This window comes from Crinia signifera, chromosome 5 (assembly GCF_055691185.1).
Source record: "Crinia signifera chromosome 5, ASM5569118v1, whole genome shotgun sequence".
Lineage (NCBI taxonomy): Eukaryota > Metazoa > Chordata > Amphibia > Anura > Myobatrachidae > Crinia > Crinia signifera.
The window spans coordinates 222,403,375-222,418,230 of NC_139221.1; the positions used below are offsets into that span (position 1 = coordinate 222,403,375).

At 42.0% G+C, this 14,856-nt stretch overlaps 1 protein-coding gene across 1 annotated transcript in view; it reads right to left on the reverse strand.

Moving 5' to 3' along the window:
- Nucleotides 1–14,856, reverse strand: part of ULK4 (unc-51 like kinase 4) — a 704,158-nt gene that overhangs the window by 558,326 nt on the left and 130,976 nt on the right. Inside the window, exon 18 of the mRNA XM_083188569.1 lies at nucleotides 9,465–9,572. Coding sequence (XP_083044695.1) covers nucleotides 9,465–9,572 — 108 coding nt within the window. The remainder of the gene's footprint in view (nucleotides 1–9,464; nucleotides 9,573–14,856) is intronic.

Below are 14,856 nucleotides of genomic sequence, written 5' to 3' on the forward strand. Positions count from 1 at the left end.
CTAGACAACACCCTCTGAGAGGTCATAGAAAAGGTTGAACTTGATGGACCTATGTCTTTTTTCAACCTAAACTGTATGCTTTGACACTCAGCTACATTGGACGTCATACCGCTATTTGACCCACAGTGTACCTCAATGTGTAGTAACAAGACGTAAACGGGCAGATCAAAAAGTGGTTAAGAAACCTCTTTTTAGCAGAAGAGATGCTCACAAAAGCCATTCACACAGTGAGCTTAGTCTAGCACATGCTTATACCACCCCCTTCTCCCCAGCATCGCTGACTTCAATTCTCGCATAGCCTGAAAGCTCACTGCAAACAGCTCTGCATCTCCCCCTCCCATCAGCCTCCATCCATTCATTGCCACATCATACTGTACATACTGTATACAGAACAGTGCTGTAGTGTAGTGTCATGTATACACAGCCACTAAGCTGCATCAGGTACAGTAGCCATAATGGTCTTTGGTTAAGGCCACAGCATGCTATTCGCTGTGCCTAGGGTTTGGATCCTGCTCAGGAAAAACTAATGTTGTGTAATTCCTGTTTGTTTGTTTTTTAGGACATTAAACATGTATAGTATATACAGTACTAGTAAGCCTGCTCAAACCAAATGCTTCGAAAGTTAGTCTGCTACCTTTTGATTGCCTCTGTGTTTGTGCATGTGTGATAGAAAAAGAGATGTAGCTTCAACGTTTCAGGGAATCTAACCCTTTTATCAAGACCTGGGTTAGGGTTAGATTCCCTGAAACGTTGACTATCAGTCTGTTGTGAGATTGCTTAATTTATTATACTCTGAGTGACATCCACCCCAGGATGTATATTATATCTTATTTGGATGGACACCGGGGGCGAGTTGATTTCAGGCTGTGGAGTGCCGGTCAGTCGGGAGACACATATATATATATATATATATATATTTATATATATATATATATATATTTATATATATATATATATATATATATATATATATATATATATATAGAGAGAGAGAGAGAGAGAGAGAGAGAGAGAGGAGGGAAGGTCCGGCACTCCAAACAACTGGTAACAATATGGTCGGTGCCTCCGCAGCACGGAACATGCAATATAGCAGGCAGGATAGCGCGGCACTCACAACACTTGCAAGAATCTATGCAGATAGCCAGGTATGATCAACGTTTCAAAATTTAATTTGTCATCAGGATAAAAGTACAACAATAAAACTGACCTTAAATAGAAGTCACCAAGTGCAGAGGAGAGCGGGGAGGCCGGGACGCAAGTACGTACCGCCGTTCTGAGCGGCTGACGTCATCCACACTGGACGCGCCAGCCTGTGACAAAGATCCGTCACCAAGGAAACCAAAGATGCTGAAAAACGTGGAACAGCAGCAAGATGTTAAAGAGCAGTGTACTAATAGAGACATGTGTATAAACAAATGAATAATCAAAGGCGTATCAGACATGGGGCTGAAAGACATATACAACATATATTGACAAAACTCAACGTCTGAACACAGAAAGAGAAAATTGTTCATTAAGGCCCCTCGGGGCAACACAATCTAACTGATGGATCCACCACAGTTCTTTCTGTAGCAATAGACCTATCACCGCCTCTTTTGGAGGGCAAGATACAATCAATAATCCGGTATCGCAAACTGGAAAGAGAGTGTTTATGCAAAATAAAATGTCTTGCGACAGGTTGGTCGCTCCGGCCAGTTTCAAGGGCATTACGTATGGAACTCCTATGCATGGCCATTCTTTCTTTCAGTTTGCGCTAAGTCTTGCCCACATATATTAAACTGCAGGGGCAGATGATGGTGTATACAACAAAACTAGAGTTACAGGTAAAATGATGACGGATATTATAAATTTTACCAGTATGTGGGTGGCTAAAAATTTCTCCAGGAAGCAAGAACTGACACGTGACACAGGTGCAACGGAAGTTCCCCACTTTTTTGGGTAGCCATGTGGTAATGCCAGCCTCAGGTTTGTATACAATGTCAGTTTTCACCAGCAATTTTTTGAGGTTCGGACTTCTAGTGAAGCACGGCATAACCCAAGTTTCTTGAAACGGTAAGGACTTGTCGGATTGTAAAATGGGCCATTTAGATTTAACACTAGACATAACAGTTTCAGAAGCAGTATTAAAGAGGGACACAATAGGAAGTATTTTAGCCAATTTATCTTCAGTCTTAGCTGAATGCAAGGTACTTGTTTCCTAGAATGGCGCCCATCGTGGGCATCGCATGTACATCGCATGCCATTACAATGGCATGCGATGCGACGTCCGCGATTTTACATAGAAATGCATGGTAAATGTAAATCGCATCGATCGCATGCAGCCAAAAAATCGCATGCGATGCGACCGACGCGATTACCGATTTTACATAGGGAACAATGTTAAATGGCCCAATTGACCCGATTTTACATAGGGAACAATGTTAAATGGCCCACAGACCCCAAATAGCCACCCTGAAGTGTGAAATGCCCCCCCCCCCCCGATCAACGCCAACCCGAAGCGTGGCGAGCGGCGGCGGTACGCGTCCTCCGACCTTTTCATACCCCCACTATCCACGTCGGCGTGGAGTTGAGAATAGAAAGCGTGGCGAGCGCAGCGAGCCCCGCGAGGGGACGCGGAATACGAGCCCGAAGCGTGGCGAGCGCAGCGAGCCCTGAGAGGGGACGCGGAATACATGTTAAGTAATCCGTGTCCGCTCGCCACGTTTCGGGAGCGTGTTCCGCTACGCTCACCACGCTTCGGGCTCGGTGGCTTGCTGCGTTCGCCACACTTTCTATTCTATACTCCACGCTGACGTGGATAGTGGGGGTATGAATAGGTCGGAGGACGCGTACCGCTGCGCTCGCCACGCTTCGGGTTGACGTTGATCGTGGGGTGGCGTTAACAATTGGGGGGGCCATTTCACACTTCAGGGTGGGTATTTGGGGTCTGTGGGCCATTTAACATTGTTCCCTATGTAAAATCGTGGTAATCGTGTCGGTCGCATCGCATGCGATTTTTTGGCCGCATGCGATGCGTCCGACGCAATTTTTTTTCCTTGCGATGCCTAAGATCAAAATCGTGGGCGCCGTTCTAGGAAACAAGTACCGAATACAACAATTGAGTGCGGTCTAGTTTTAAGACACGATCCTTGCACAGGGAAAGTTCATTCCTAGCATACCCCCTTTGCTCCAATTTAGAGCAGAATTCATCGAGTTGTTGTCGACACATGTTGTCATTGCTGTTAATACGTCGATATCTGATCATCTGTGAATAAGGAAGGCTGCAAACCAACTTACGGGGGTGACAGCTTTGGGGCTGCAGCATGGTGTTACGGCCTGTGTCCTTGATGTAAAGACGATCATTCTGTCAACAGAACTTCACATCTAGGAAATGTATAGAGTCGAAATTAATATTAAAAGTGAATTTAATGGGACAGTCAGTGGAGTTATGTTGGTTGATGTGTTCACTAAGAACACCTTGAGGACCCTTCCACAATACAAACAGATCGTCAATGTATCTTTTGAACAACTGGCAATGATGGAAAAAATATGATCAGAAAAAAAGACGTCAAACTCAACTGAAAACATGAAAATATTAGCGTATGAAGTAGCAACCGCAGAACCCATTGCGCAGCCGCGCAACTGTAAATAAAAAATGTTATTGTATAAGAAAAAATTGTTGGTAAGAATGAACTCCATGCATAGCACAATGAACTCAATTTTATCAGATGGAAACTTACTATGTTTAATAAGAAACTGTCTGCCAACCCCTCCATATGCGGGATAACTGTATATAAATTTACAACATCGATGGTTGATAACCAACAGTCCTGCTCAATATCCAGATGCGGTTCAAGTTGTTTTAGGAACGATGACGTGTCCAAAAGAAATGACGGTTGGGACTTAATAATCGGCTGTAGTAAATCGTCAATGTAGGTAGAAAGTGGTTGAAGCAAGGATACTTGAGCAGCCACTATGGGGCGGCCAGGTGGGGGGGTCTATGCCCTTGTGGATCTTCGGCAGTGTGTAAAAAATAGGCACTTTGGGTGCACTTGGGTATAACAGATCTTTAATTGCCTCAGAGATGATATTTTGATCCACACCTAGCTTCAGGATCACAAGGAGTTGTTTTTGACAAGCTGCCATGGGGTTGTCCGCCAACAACCCAGCGCAGATTTTCAACTTGTGTCCAAAAGTGAAGAACAGCTTCTAAGCCGCGGTCTCTCCTTCATTCCCACAGTCCCTCACAGTGATTTTCTATGGCAGATTGAGCGTCATGAATTCCTTCGTAAGATTAAGCTCAAAGAATTTTTCCATAATCAACCACCAAACCCTAAGACACTATCTGATGAAATGCCCATTCCCCCCCTGCCATCCAAAAATTTAGAGAACCGTCTAAATTTGAACCACAGTCTGCGAATGCCACTATCAAAACTTTCACACAGATGGTTTATCAAGATATTTCTAGACTGGTTCCTCATACCACTATACACCCTAACTTATCTGTAGACGAACGTCATGCTTTAAAAACCTTCAGTGCTAATAATAATCTTATCATTAGAGGTGCTGATAAGGGTGGAGCAGTTGTTCTTCAAGATATTGCCAATTATGACCGTGAGATTCAACGACACCTCTCTGATTTAGACACATACAAAAAGTTGGCAGGAAACCCCACGGCGGCTTGTCAAAAACAACTCCTTGTGATCCTGAAGCTAGGTGTGGATCAAAATATCATCTCTGAGGCAATTAAAGATCTGTTATACCCAAGTGCACTCAAAGTGCCTATTTTTTACACACTGCCGAAGATCCACAAGGGCATTGACCCCCCACCTGGCCGCCTCATAGTGGCTGCTCAAGGATCCTTGCTTCAACCACTTCCTACCTACATTGACGATTTACTACAGCCGATTATTAAGTCCCAACCGTCATTTCTTTTGGACACTTCATCGTTCCTGAAACAACTTTAACCGCATCTGGATATTGAGCAGGACTGTTGGTTATCAACCATCGATGTTGTAAATTTATATACAGTTATCCCGCATATGGAGGGGTTGGCAGCACTCAGACAGTTTCTTATTAAACATAGTAAGTTTCCATCTGATAAAATTGAGTTCATTGTGCTATGCATGGAGTTCATTCTTACCAACAATTTTTTCTTATACAATAATATTTTTTATTTACAGTTGCGTGGCTGCTCCTTCATACGCTAATATTTTCATGTTTTCAGTTGAGTTTGACGTCTTTTTTTCTGATCATATTTTTTCCCATCATTGCCAGTTGTTCAAAAGATACATTGACGATCTGTTTGTATTGTGGAAGGGTCCTCAAGGTGTTCTTAGTGAACACATCAACCAACATAACTTCACTGACAGTCCCATTAAATTCACTTTTAATATTAATTTCGACTCTATACATTTCCTAGATGTGAAGACCTGTCGACAGAATGATCGCCTTATCACAAGTGTTTACATCAAAGACACGGACCGTAACACCATGCTGCAGCCCCAAAGCTGTCACCCCCATAAGTTGGTTTGCAGCCTTCCTTATTCACAGATGATCAGATATCGACGTATTAACAGCAATGACGACATGTGTCGACAACAACTCGATGAATTCTGAATCTAAATTGGAGCAAAGGGGATATGCTAGGAATGAACTTTCCCTGTGCAAGGATCGTGTCTTAAAACTAGACCGCACTCAATTGTTGCATTCAGCTAAGACTGAAGATAAATTGGCTAAAATACTTCCTATTGTGTCCCGCTTTAATGCTGCTTCTGAAACTGGTATGTCTAGTGTTAAATCTAAATGGCCCATTTTACAATCCGACAAGTCCTTACCGTTTCAAGAAACTCGGGTTATGCCGTGCTTCACTAGAGGTCCGAACCTCAAACAATTGCTGGTGAAAACTGACATTGTATACAAACCTGAGGCTGGCATTATCACATGGCTACCCAAAAAAGTGGGGAACTTTCGTTGCACCTGTGTCATGTGTCAGTTCTTGCTTCCTAGAGAAATATTTAGCCACCCACATACTGGTAAAATTTATAATATCCGTCATCATTTTACCTGTAACTCTAGTTTTGTTGTATACACCATCATCTGCCCCTGCAGTTTAATATATGTGGGCAAGACTGAGCGCAAACTGAAAGAAAGAATGGCCATGCATAGGAGTTCCATACGTAATGCCCTTGAAACTGGCCGGAGCGACCAACCTGTCGCAAGACATTTTATTTTGCATAAACACTCTCTTTCCAGTTTGCGATACCGGATTATTGATTGTATATTGCCCTCCAAAAGAGGCGGTAATAGGTCTCGTCTATTGCTACAGAAAGAACTGTGGTGGATCCATCAGTTAGATTGCGTTGCCCCGAGGGCCCTTAATGAACAATTTTTTCTTTCTGTGTTCAGACATTGAGTTTTGTCAATATATGTTGTATATGTCTTTCAGCCCCATGTCTGATATGCCTTTGATTATTCATTTATTTATACGCATGTCTCTATTAGTACACTGCTCTTTAACAGCTGTTCCCCGTTTTTCAGCATCTTTGGTTTCCTTGGTGACGGATCTTTGTCACAGGCTGGCGCGTCCAGTGTGGATGACGTCAGCCGCTCAGAACGGCGGTACGTACTTGCGTCCCGGCCTCCCCGCTCTCCTCTGCACTTGGTGACTTCTATTTAAGGTCAGTTTTATTGTTGAACTTTTATCCTGACGACAAATTAAATTTTGAAACGTTGATCATACCTGGCTATCTGCATAGATTCTTGCAAGTGTTGTGAGTGCCGCGCCATCCTGCCTGCTATATATATATATATATATATATATATATATATATATATATACTTCCCAAATGGTGCTATAGCGCCTAGATTAAATGTCCATGTGTCACATCAATGTTGTGGATTTTCCTGTAGGAGAAGGAGCTCGTTTCAAAATTAAATTTTGAAACGTTGATCATACCTGGCTATCTGCATAGATTCTTGCAAGTGTTGTGAGTGCCGCGCCATCCTGCCTGCTATATATATATATATATATATATATATATATATATATATATATATATATACTTCCCAAATGGTGCTATAGCGCCTAGATTAAATGTCCATGTGTCACATCAATGTTGTGGATTTTCCTGTAGGAGAAGGAGCTCATTTAGGAGGACTCACCTGGTGCTATCTGTATTGGATAATAATTCAATATAAGCCTGCACTAAAAGAATTGGTCCAGCACTGAATACATAGGATATATTTTTTTTTTTCAGAGAATTGGGCTGATATATTACAACTCTAATCCCCACTAAGAAAAGCTACCTCGGGATTCCCTTAGAGAATTAGGGCGGTTTGCAGATCCAGTTCCAGGAAGATTTACTATAGCCTTCTAAGGACGAGGTATAACACGTCTGGATATTCATTGGAAGAATTTGAACTATTTCCCCTGATGAAGTCTATATTAGACGAAACGCGTTGGGTCATTGTTTGAACTATATAAGAGTTGAATAAAGAACCTCTTGGAAATCCAAAGTTTTTGGTTTTATGAACATTGATGTGACACATGGACATTTAATCTAGGTGCTATACCACCATTTGGGAAGTATATTGTGGGTATTGTTTCCTAGCCCTCAGGAAACCTGGTGGTTAAGCAGCCGCAATTGGAATTTAAAGTTATTTCATTTTTATTGTGCATATAAGCGCGAGAGGAGTATTGGGGATATTATATATATATATATCTATATATATATCTATATATATATATATATATAGATATATATAGATATATATATCTATATATATAGATATATATATATATATATATATTTTTATATATATATATAGTAGAGATTGAATGATCGGCACTCCAGATAAGAGGTGTAATGCCGCGGTGCTTTCCAAAATGGGTGTTCTGTGTTATATATATATATATATAGGAGACAGACTCTTGTTTCGCGCCACCAATTTGTTAAATGTTGTAACTAGGCTGCCGGACTCACAAGAACCCCTGTTGGATGGGGAAAAGAGAAATGTGGATATCAGTTGTGAGTTGGCGCACTTTCATAGACCTTTAGTGATTATTTCTCTATTAGCCTTTAATAACCTTCAAATCAAATGATAGTAAAGTCCAAAAGAAAATATATATATATATATATATATATATATATATAGAGAGAGAGAGAGAGAGAGAGAGAGAGAGAGAGAGAGAGAGAGAGAGAGAGAGAGAGAGAGAGGGGGAGTGGAAGGCAGTGGCACTCGGGAGACTGGAGTATCAATCAGTGAAGTTTATTCAAGATAAAACATCTCTGTGAACCGACGTTTTGGGGCTAACCGTGCCCCTTATATCCCGTGAAGACCCGTTTATATCACCCGCCCTGTTCGCTCCTACTTCCGCATGGAGCCGGGAGTCCCGTCGCGTCACATCTGCTTCAGGGTATCTCCCTCTCCTAGGACACGTCACTGTGTGTACTGGTTGCCCCAGCAACCCACGATGCTTCCACTGCACATAGTTTTTGGTAGAAAAAACGCTCAGTCAGCTTTGTACAAAGTGTATTCTATGTGTGTGGACTACCATTCAGGTCCACCGTATACAGAGCCAAGCTCCTTCCCCTAAACGTTTATCACCAAGCAGGATCCAAACCCCAGGCACAGCGTGCAGTGGCCTTAACTGCTAGGCCGTTATGGCTACTGTACCACAGGCCTGTCATCTCATTCACACCTGTTGCAGGCACCTGGAGTTCTTTTCTTATTAGATGACTGGTAAATGGGGCTCGGGGCTATGCTTTGGGTTTGTCAAATTTCACAATGCACGCAATATTATTATATTTAAAAAATGTATTTATTGTAAAGTGCAATTGCCTGCTTCTCAGGCATACAGTACATTACTGAACATGTAAATTGTATTCTGTAGTGCCATATCTATCCGCGGCTATTTAGCACTGTACTGTAGATTTCATTACTGAAGCAAATGCCACCCAGCGGTGAAGCAGTGTGATTACATGTTTTGGATCATCTTTCGCCATGGTACGCTTTAGTGCACCTTAACAGTCCATTTCTCACGGCGCAACAAGGACACCAGGATGGTTATTCAACAGCAACGATAAGCACGGCTACGTCTGTACATTCCAGAATATGATAGCTAGAATTTAATTAGTAAATTTTCACCTTAGGATGTTATATATTGCTTTATTACTGTTATATATGACACATGCAGCATAACACCTTCCACAACAATGGATATAATTATCCTTCATAGAACAAATCTGGTCTCCTAATATGAATTCTGCCTGGCACAACCACTTATTGCCATGGCCTGCCCTGTAAAGCAATGCTTAGGTTTGCATACTCATGCACTCAGGTCGCTGTATGTTATAATAATAACTACTATGTTATTAAAACCGACATTGAAAACCCCACAATCTCTTAAACACGATACACTGGGAATGCATAATTACATTATTACAGACATGGCATACATACATAAAATGTTTTCAACTTACTTGAATGGCAACAGTATAAATCAGCTCTCCAAGGGATGGTAAGAGGCATTGTTTCAACTTGCTGTTCCGGAAATTGTCTCTGATCAGCTCGGTCAGCAAGGTGATTGCCTGCAGAGATAGTAAATGTCTGCATAAATGATACAAGAATGTGGAGGCATCAGGTCCATCTAGTCTTACTAAATACATACTGTATTTTCCCTATGTAGTCTTTAAACCGTTTATTGTATGAGAATATTCTATGGCTACCCTGTCTGTCTTTCTTACCTCCCTCCAATTTCAAACAAGTGATGGCACAGGTCCGATTGTAAGGATTACTTAAAAAAAAATTCAATATACAAATAAATCATGCAATACAGATTAAAAGGAGTAGAAACCATAGATAAAAGTTTGCAGCAGCACATTGTTGGGAAAAGTTCCTTATCTTTATAGAGCATGAGGTCTGTCAAGGGAAGACCAACACATTTGTGCCACTGCCCTGTACTCCCTTTATAAAGTCCAAAGGACAAAACATTTTGGCCTTCGTTTGCTTTGTTGAAATCGCAGAAAGGGAATGCAAAGAACAAAAATGGCATTGTCAAAATGTATGTTGTGGATAATTAGGTTTAGTAGATTTGCAATTAATTGTTAAAAAAAAAAAAAAATCAGAATAAAATAGACCTAAAAGCTGATAGTTTGATGCTCTCCTCTCCACCCCAACCCTGACTGTCTCTCTCATCTGTCTCTTCCTCCATGTCGGTCTATCTGATATTTTGTCTCCCCCCTCCCCTTCTCAATCTAATCTGCCCCCCCTCCTTTGAGGGGGGGGCAGATTGGGAAGAGGGATGGAGGGACTCAGGGCAGGCTGTAATTCTGTGCATCCGAACGAAGGGGTCAATCAAATTCCATGCAAACTTTTGGGGTTGATGTGGGGCTGCATCACCTCCCACCCTTCGTGGCTTATTGAATTAATCTGATAGAGAGATGAGGGTCTGTGTGTCTATAAATCTTGCAGCACTGAGAACTGGGGGGGAATGTGGCCTCTTCTAGCGCTTACTGTACCTGTGCTAGACTGAAGGTGCCCACAGACGCATCAATTATCGAATGCGTTTTGTACTTTTTAAGCACAAATTGCATCTTATGTACAATTATTGGATGGTGTTTATGTTCCCTGGAGCCCGATATTGTATGTCTAAAAAAGTACGTGCTGCACGTACTTTTTAGACTACATCTGAAATTTAACATTACAAACATGGGTTCATCACATGCATCCAAGTGCACATCTCATAGCAAGCTGGAAGAAAAATTGTATAGAACCATTGTACAGTCAAAAACGCATAGCACAGTACAATTGTAGCGTCTGTGGGCACCTTGACACAGTAGAAGATCATGTAATATAGGTGTCTGTATGAAACTTAAGCTTGTCAGCGTTTTACTTCTTTCAAACTTTAGCCCTTGTATTTGGCCCAGAATAGGACATAAAAATGTATACAGTAATTAATATCTGGGAAGCAGTGACCAAAATATTGAGGGCTATTGAATGGTCTGGCGTTGAGTTATCGACAAGTGTCGATAACTCGCCGTCAGTGTATTCAACACTACCCCTGAGGCGAGGTTCACTCGCCGTTTGCCTCCTCGCCTGTTCCCTGAGGCGAGGTGGAAACGGCCAATTAAGATAACGAGGCTCGCCACAAAATGCGGAAGACTTGCCGCATTTGGGGTGAACCTCGCCATTTAAGGCTTATTTTCGGCGAGGAAAAGCCGTTTTCGCTGTACAGCATTGAATACTGCTTAATGACAAACTCTGTACTATTTACATACAATTCTTGCTATCTGCATTAGATTTGCACTATATAGTCATTGCTGCCCTGTCTATCCGGGTTTGAATTTGTGCTGTCACTGGAGCGCGCATTGGGATTGCATGGTAAAAAACCTGTACGAGCTGCATACGATCTGCACGCGATTTTGACTATATAGTCAAATCTCACCGTGTGTACACAGCACAACACCTGTAAATGTATTGACACACCCACAGGTGGTCTCGGAAATCTCAGTGGCTGTGAACATTAATAAAGCCTTGCTCACAGGGGCTTCTGACTAGCTGTATGTTTGCTCAGCATGTTCACAGAAAATGAGACATTGGAGCTACTGTTTCTACATATGGGATTACAGCTATACCTTCAGACATGCCCGTAAACAGTTGTGAAAGGGTTTCTAAATGATTTTGGGGACAATGGCCCTTATTCTGATCGGTGCGGCCGGATCCGATTATGCGGCCAGGACCGTGCGTGCGAAACCCCGCCTTCCATACGGATCACCAACTCCGTCCGTACGCGGTAAGAAGCTGGCCGTACGGACCGCACGTGTATTTTTCACGGAATACGCCTCCTCCATCTCAGGGAACCTCCCCCATCATTCGATGGTCGCAGACCACACGGACATTTTTCCGTGCAAAAGCCGGGATCTGGGCGGGCAGCTGACATCCGGCGATGTCATATGTCCGCCCCATACACGTGCGTCACCGCCGCATTACCATACGTACGCCCAGCGTTTTCATGGGAACGCCCATGAAACGCGGGGCGTATGCATATGGTAATGAGCCCAAATAGCCCTTCACGCCCCTCTCCACCCCCTGTTCGGAGTGTTCACATATCATGCGGGATTTGGCTGTACGCCCCGCTCGCACATGCGCAGAGACGCCTCTGAACATGCGCAGACACAAAACATTGGCGGGCCGAACGCATGCGGATATATCCACACCGACCAGAATAAGGTCCAATATCTTCTAGTGTGTACACTGTGCAACGTTAACGACTCCCTCCCTCGACCAGCGTGTTCAGATTACATCATCAACGATGGCCACAATGCAGCATGACCGTCGCTCCCCCCGCCGTTAGCTCCATTGTGTGCAGCACAAGTTCCAGGTCCTGCTGCCGCCAATATCTGCATCAGCAGGATCATCATAATGTGTACGGACCTTAAAGCTAGATATACACCTAAAGATTTAGCTGTCCAATATATCTGGTGGGAAAAAACACCTGGAAATATGTGGGAGCAAAAGGACATTCAAACATTTTCTATCAAACGCTGGAAAACAGACAATGATTGTCAGTCAGACTAATCTGATATAACTTTTTCAAAGCAATTGTTTTTGTCTGTTTTTCAGCATTTGGGAGCAAATGTTGATATAAAAAAGATATGCAAATTTAACTTAAATAGTTTTTTGTTTTCATAAATTGGATGTATTTTATAATCTCCCAATAGAATCACAGTACAGAATCAGACACATGTGTCTAAGTGTATTAGAATTGTGTACCTGTGTGCGGTTACAGGGGGTGGGTTAATCAGATACAGCTATAGGATATTATGGATGTGTTATTGGAGTGACATGGTAGTGTTGCTGATAGAGGCTGCGCCCAGAGAACCTGAATGGCTCACATTCTAGGCCAGACTCAGATGCATGATGTGCACCTAGCATAGGGCTGGAGCAAGTGCCAATGGTGCGACTGATGGTGCACAACGCAGGGTTTTAGCAACTGTAGATACCAAAAGTGTGGCTCTTATTTCTTGCATATTTGGACACACAGATGTAAAGAAGGGAAGGGCATTATAGCAAATACAAATGCAACTGTAGCAAAAAAAATCACAAGTAGGCGGGGCATTTGCATGCACATGCCCACTAAGCTGTCTCTCACCGGCGGATTGCGGCGTGGCTGTATGGGCCCATACACACAGAACTATGTGCCAATATATATAGGGCATCGGCTGTGTTGCAGAGCCGACGCAATCTATCTGTGAACGATGCCGTTCACAGATCTATGGAACATACATACTGGCCGATGGTATGTTCTGTAGCATTGTAATTGAATTAAGCACTGAAAGTGGATGCAAACAATTTCCACTGATTACAACCTCCCAGTCTGTATTAAAAGCAGAGCTAGAATAAACTGTTAGTACACCCTCTAATGCATTATGTGGACAATATTGCACTGCAGGAAGTAGTATCCTGCTATCATAATGGCAACGAAATGGCAATGAAAATATTGTTTATTTGTTCTATGCTTTCACTTCAGAACACAATGATAACATTAACCTCATTAAATTACTTCATTTCAATAAAATCTAGACACCAATTTAGAAGTTAGGTAGAGAATTTTAACAAAAGTACAAATTTTTGCTAAATATGAGAAAAAAAGGAAATTTGTAAACAGAGTATATTATACATTATGTGGTGACTAGATACTACTCCAAAAGGTATTTAAACAAACATATAATTGTCCGTACAAATTCATCAGAATATTTATTGTCTTAAGATCAAGCAAGGAGAAAACACTCATGCAATATTCAGGACTTTGGCATCTGAGTAAATATCACTAAATATTTAAAAAGTCTCTTGAGAAATGTTTTATAAGATTGTATCCGTGCACTGCAGAACTATTGTTAAAATATTCAGGTAGATTTGATGGGATTTATTGAAAGCACAGAAGAGCATACCTCTGTAGTTTCAGCAGGATTTGGGAGAATCCCAATATGCCTGTGGCATACTTTCTTCATACTGATTTGGAACACAGCTGAAAAAGGTATGAAGAAAACATTGTAGCAGACACAGCTGTACATAATGACTATGCACCACACCAGCTGCCTTACTATCACATGAAGAAATTGGAATATTTTATTTTTGCTAATCGCCAAATATGCAGTTACAGATTTGTGCATGCACATAATTAGGAACATTTCCCATTTGCATGGAATATTTTAACCCCAATATCACATATATATATTTCACACACGTATGTGTGAAAAAAAATGCAAGTAAGAATTCTTTCGAAAACAGAAGTGTTATTTTCACCAATTAACAAAATACAATGTTAATGAGTTAATGAACAGAAGATAAATCTAGAAAAAAAAATATTTTTGCTGTGGCTGCTCTTTGCCTTGACAACAGCATCAATTCTTCTGAAGGCTTAAAACTGGATGAAGAACTGCAAAATTCAGCTACAAAAGTGAGGTTGTGTTAGACAATTGCATATCACAGGTCATAAACAATTTTAAGACCGAGCACAACAACAATACACAAGATAGGTATACTACATCAGCAAGGTCTCTCTCAGGCAAACATTTCAAAGCAGACTGGGTGTCACGAGCCAGATACGTTGTATTTCCTTTAATGACCTGGGTGAGCCAGTGGAGGGTGCATGCACTGAGATGCACAGGGAGTATCTACTGAAGACACAGAGAATTGGCGTGACTCAAAGCAGAGGTGCGGAGTCTAACATATCAGTAGTTTCATAAGGACCCCCGCAAAGAGATATTGACTTTGCTACGCCAGACATGCAGGTCGCGGCCCTCTGTCTGGATTTCTCTGTGGCGGACTGGAGTGATACTCAGGAGGATGCAGAGTTATGATGATAGTGAA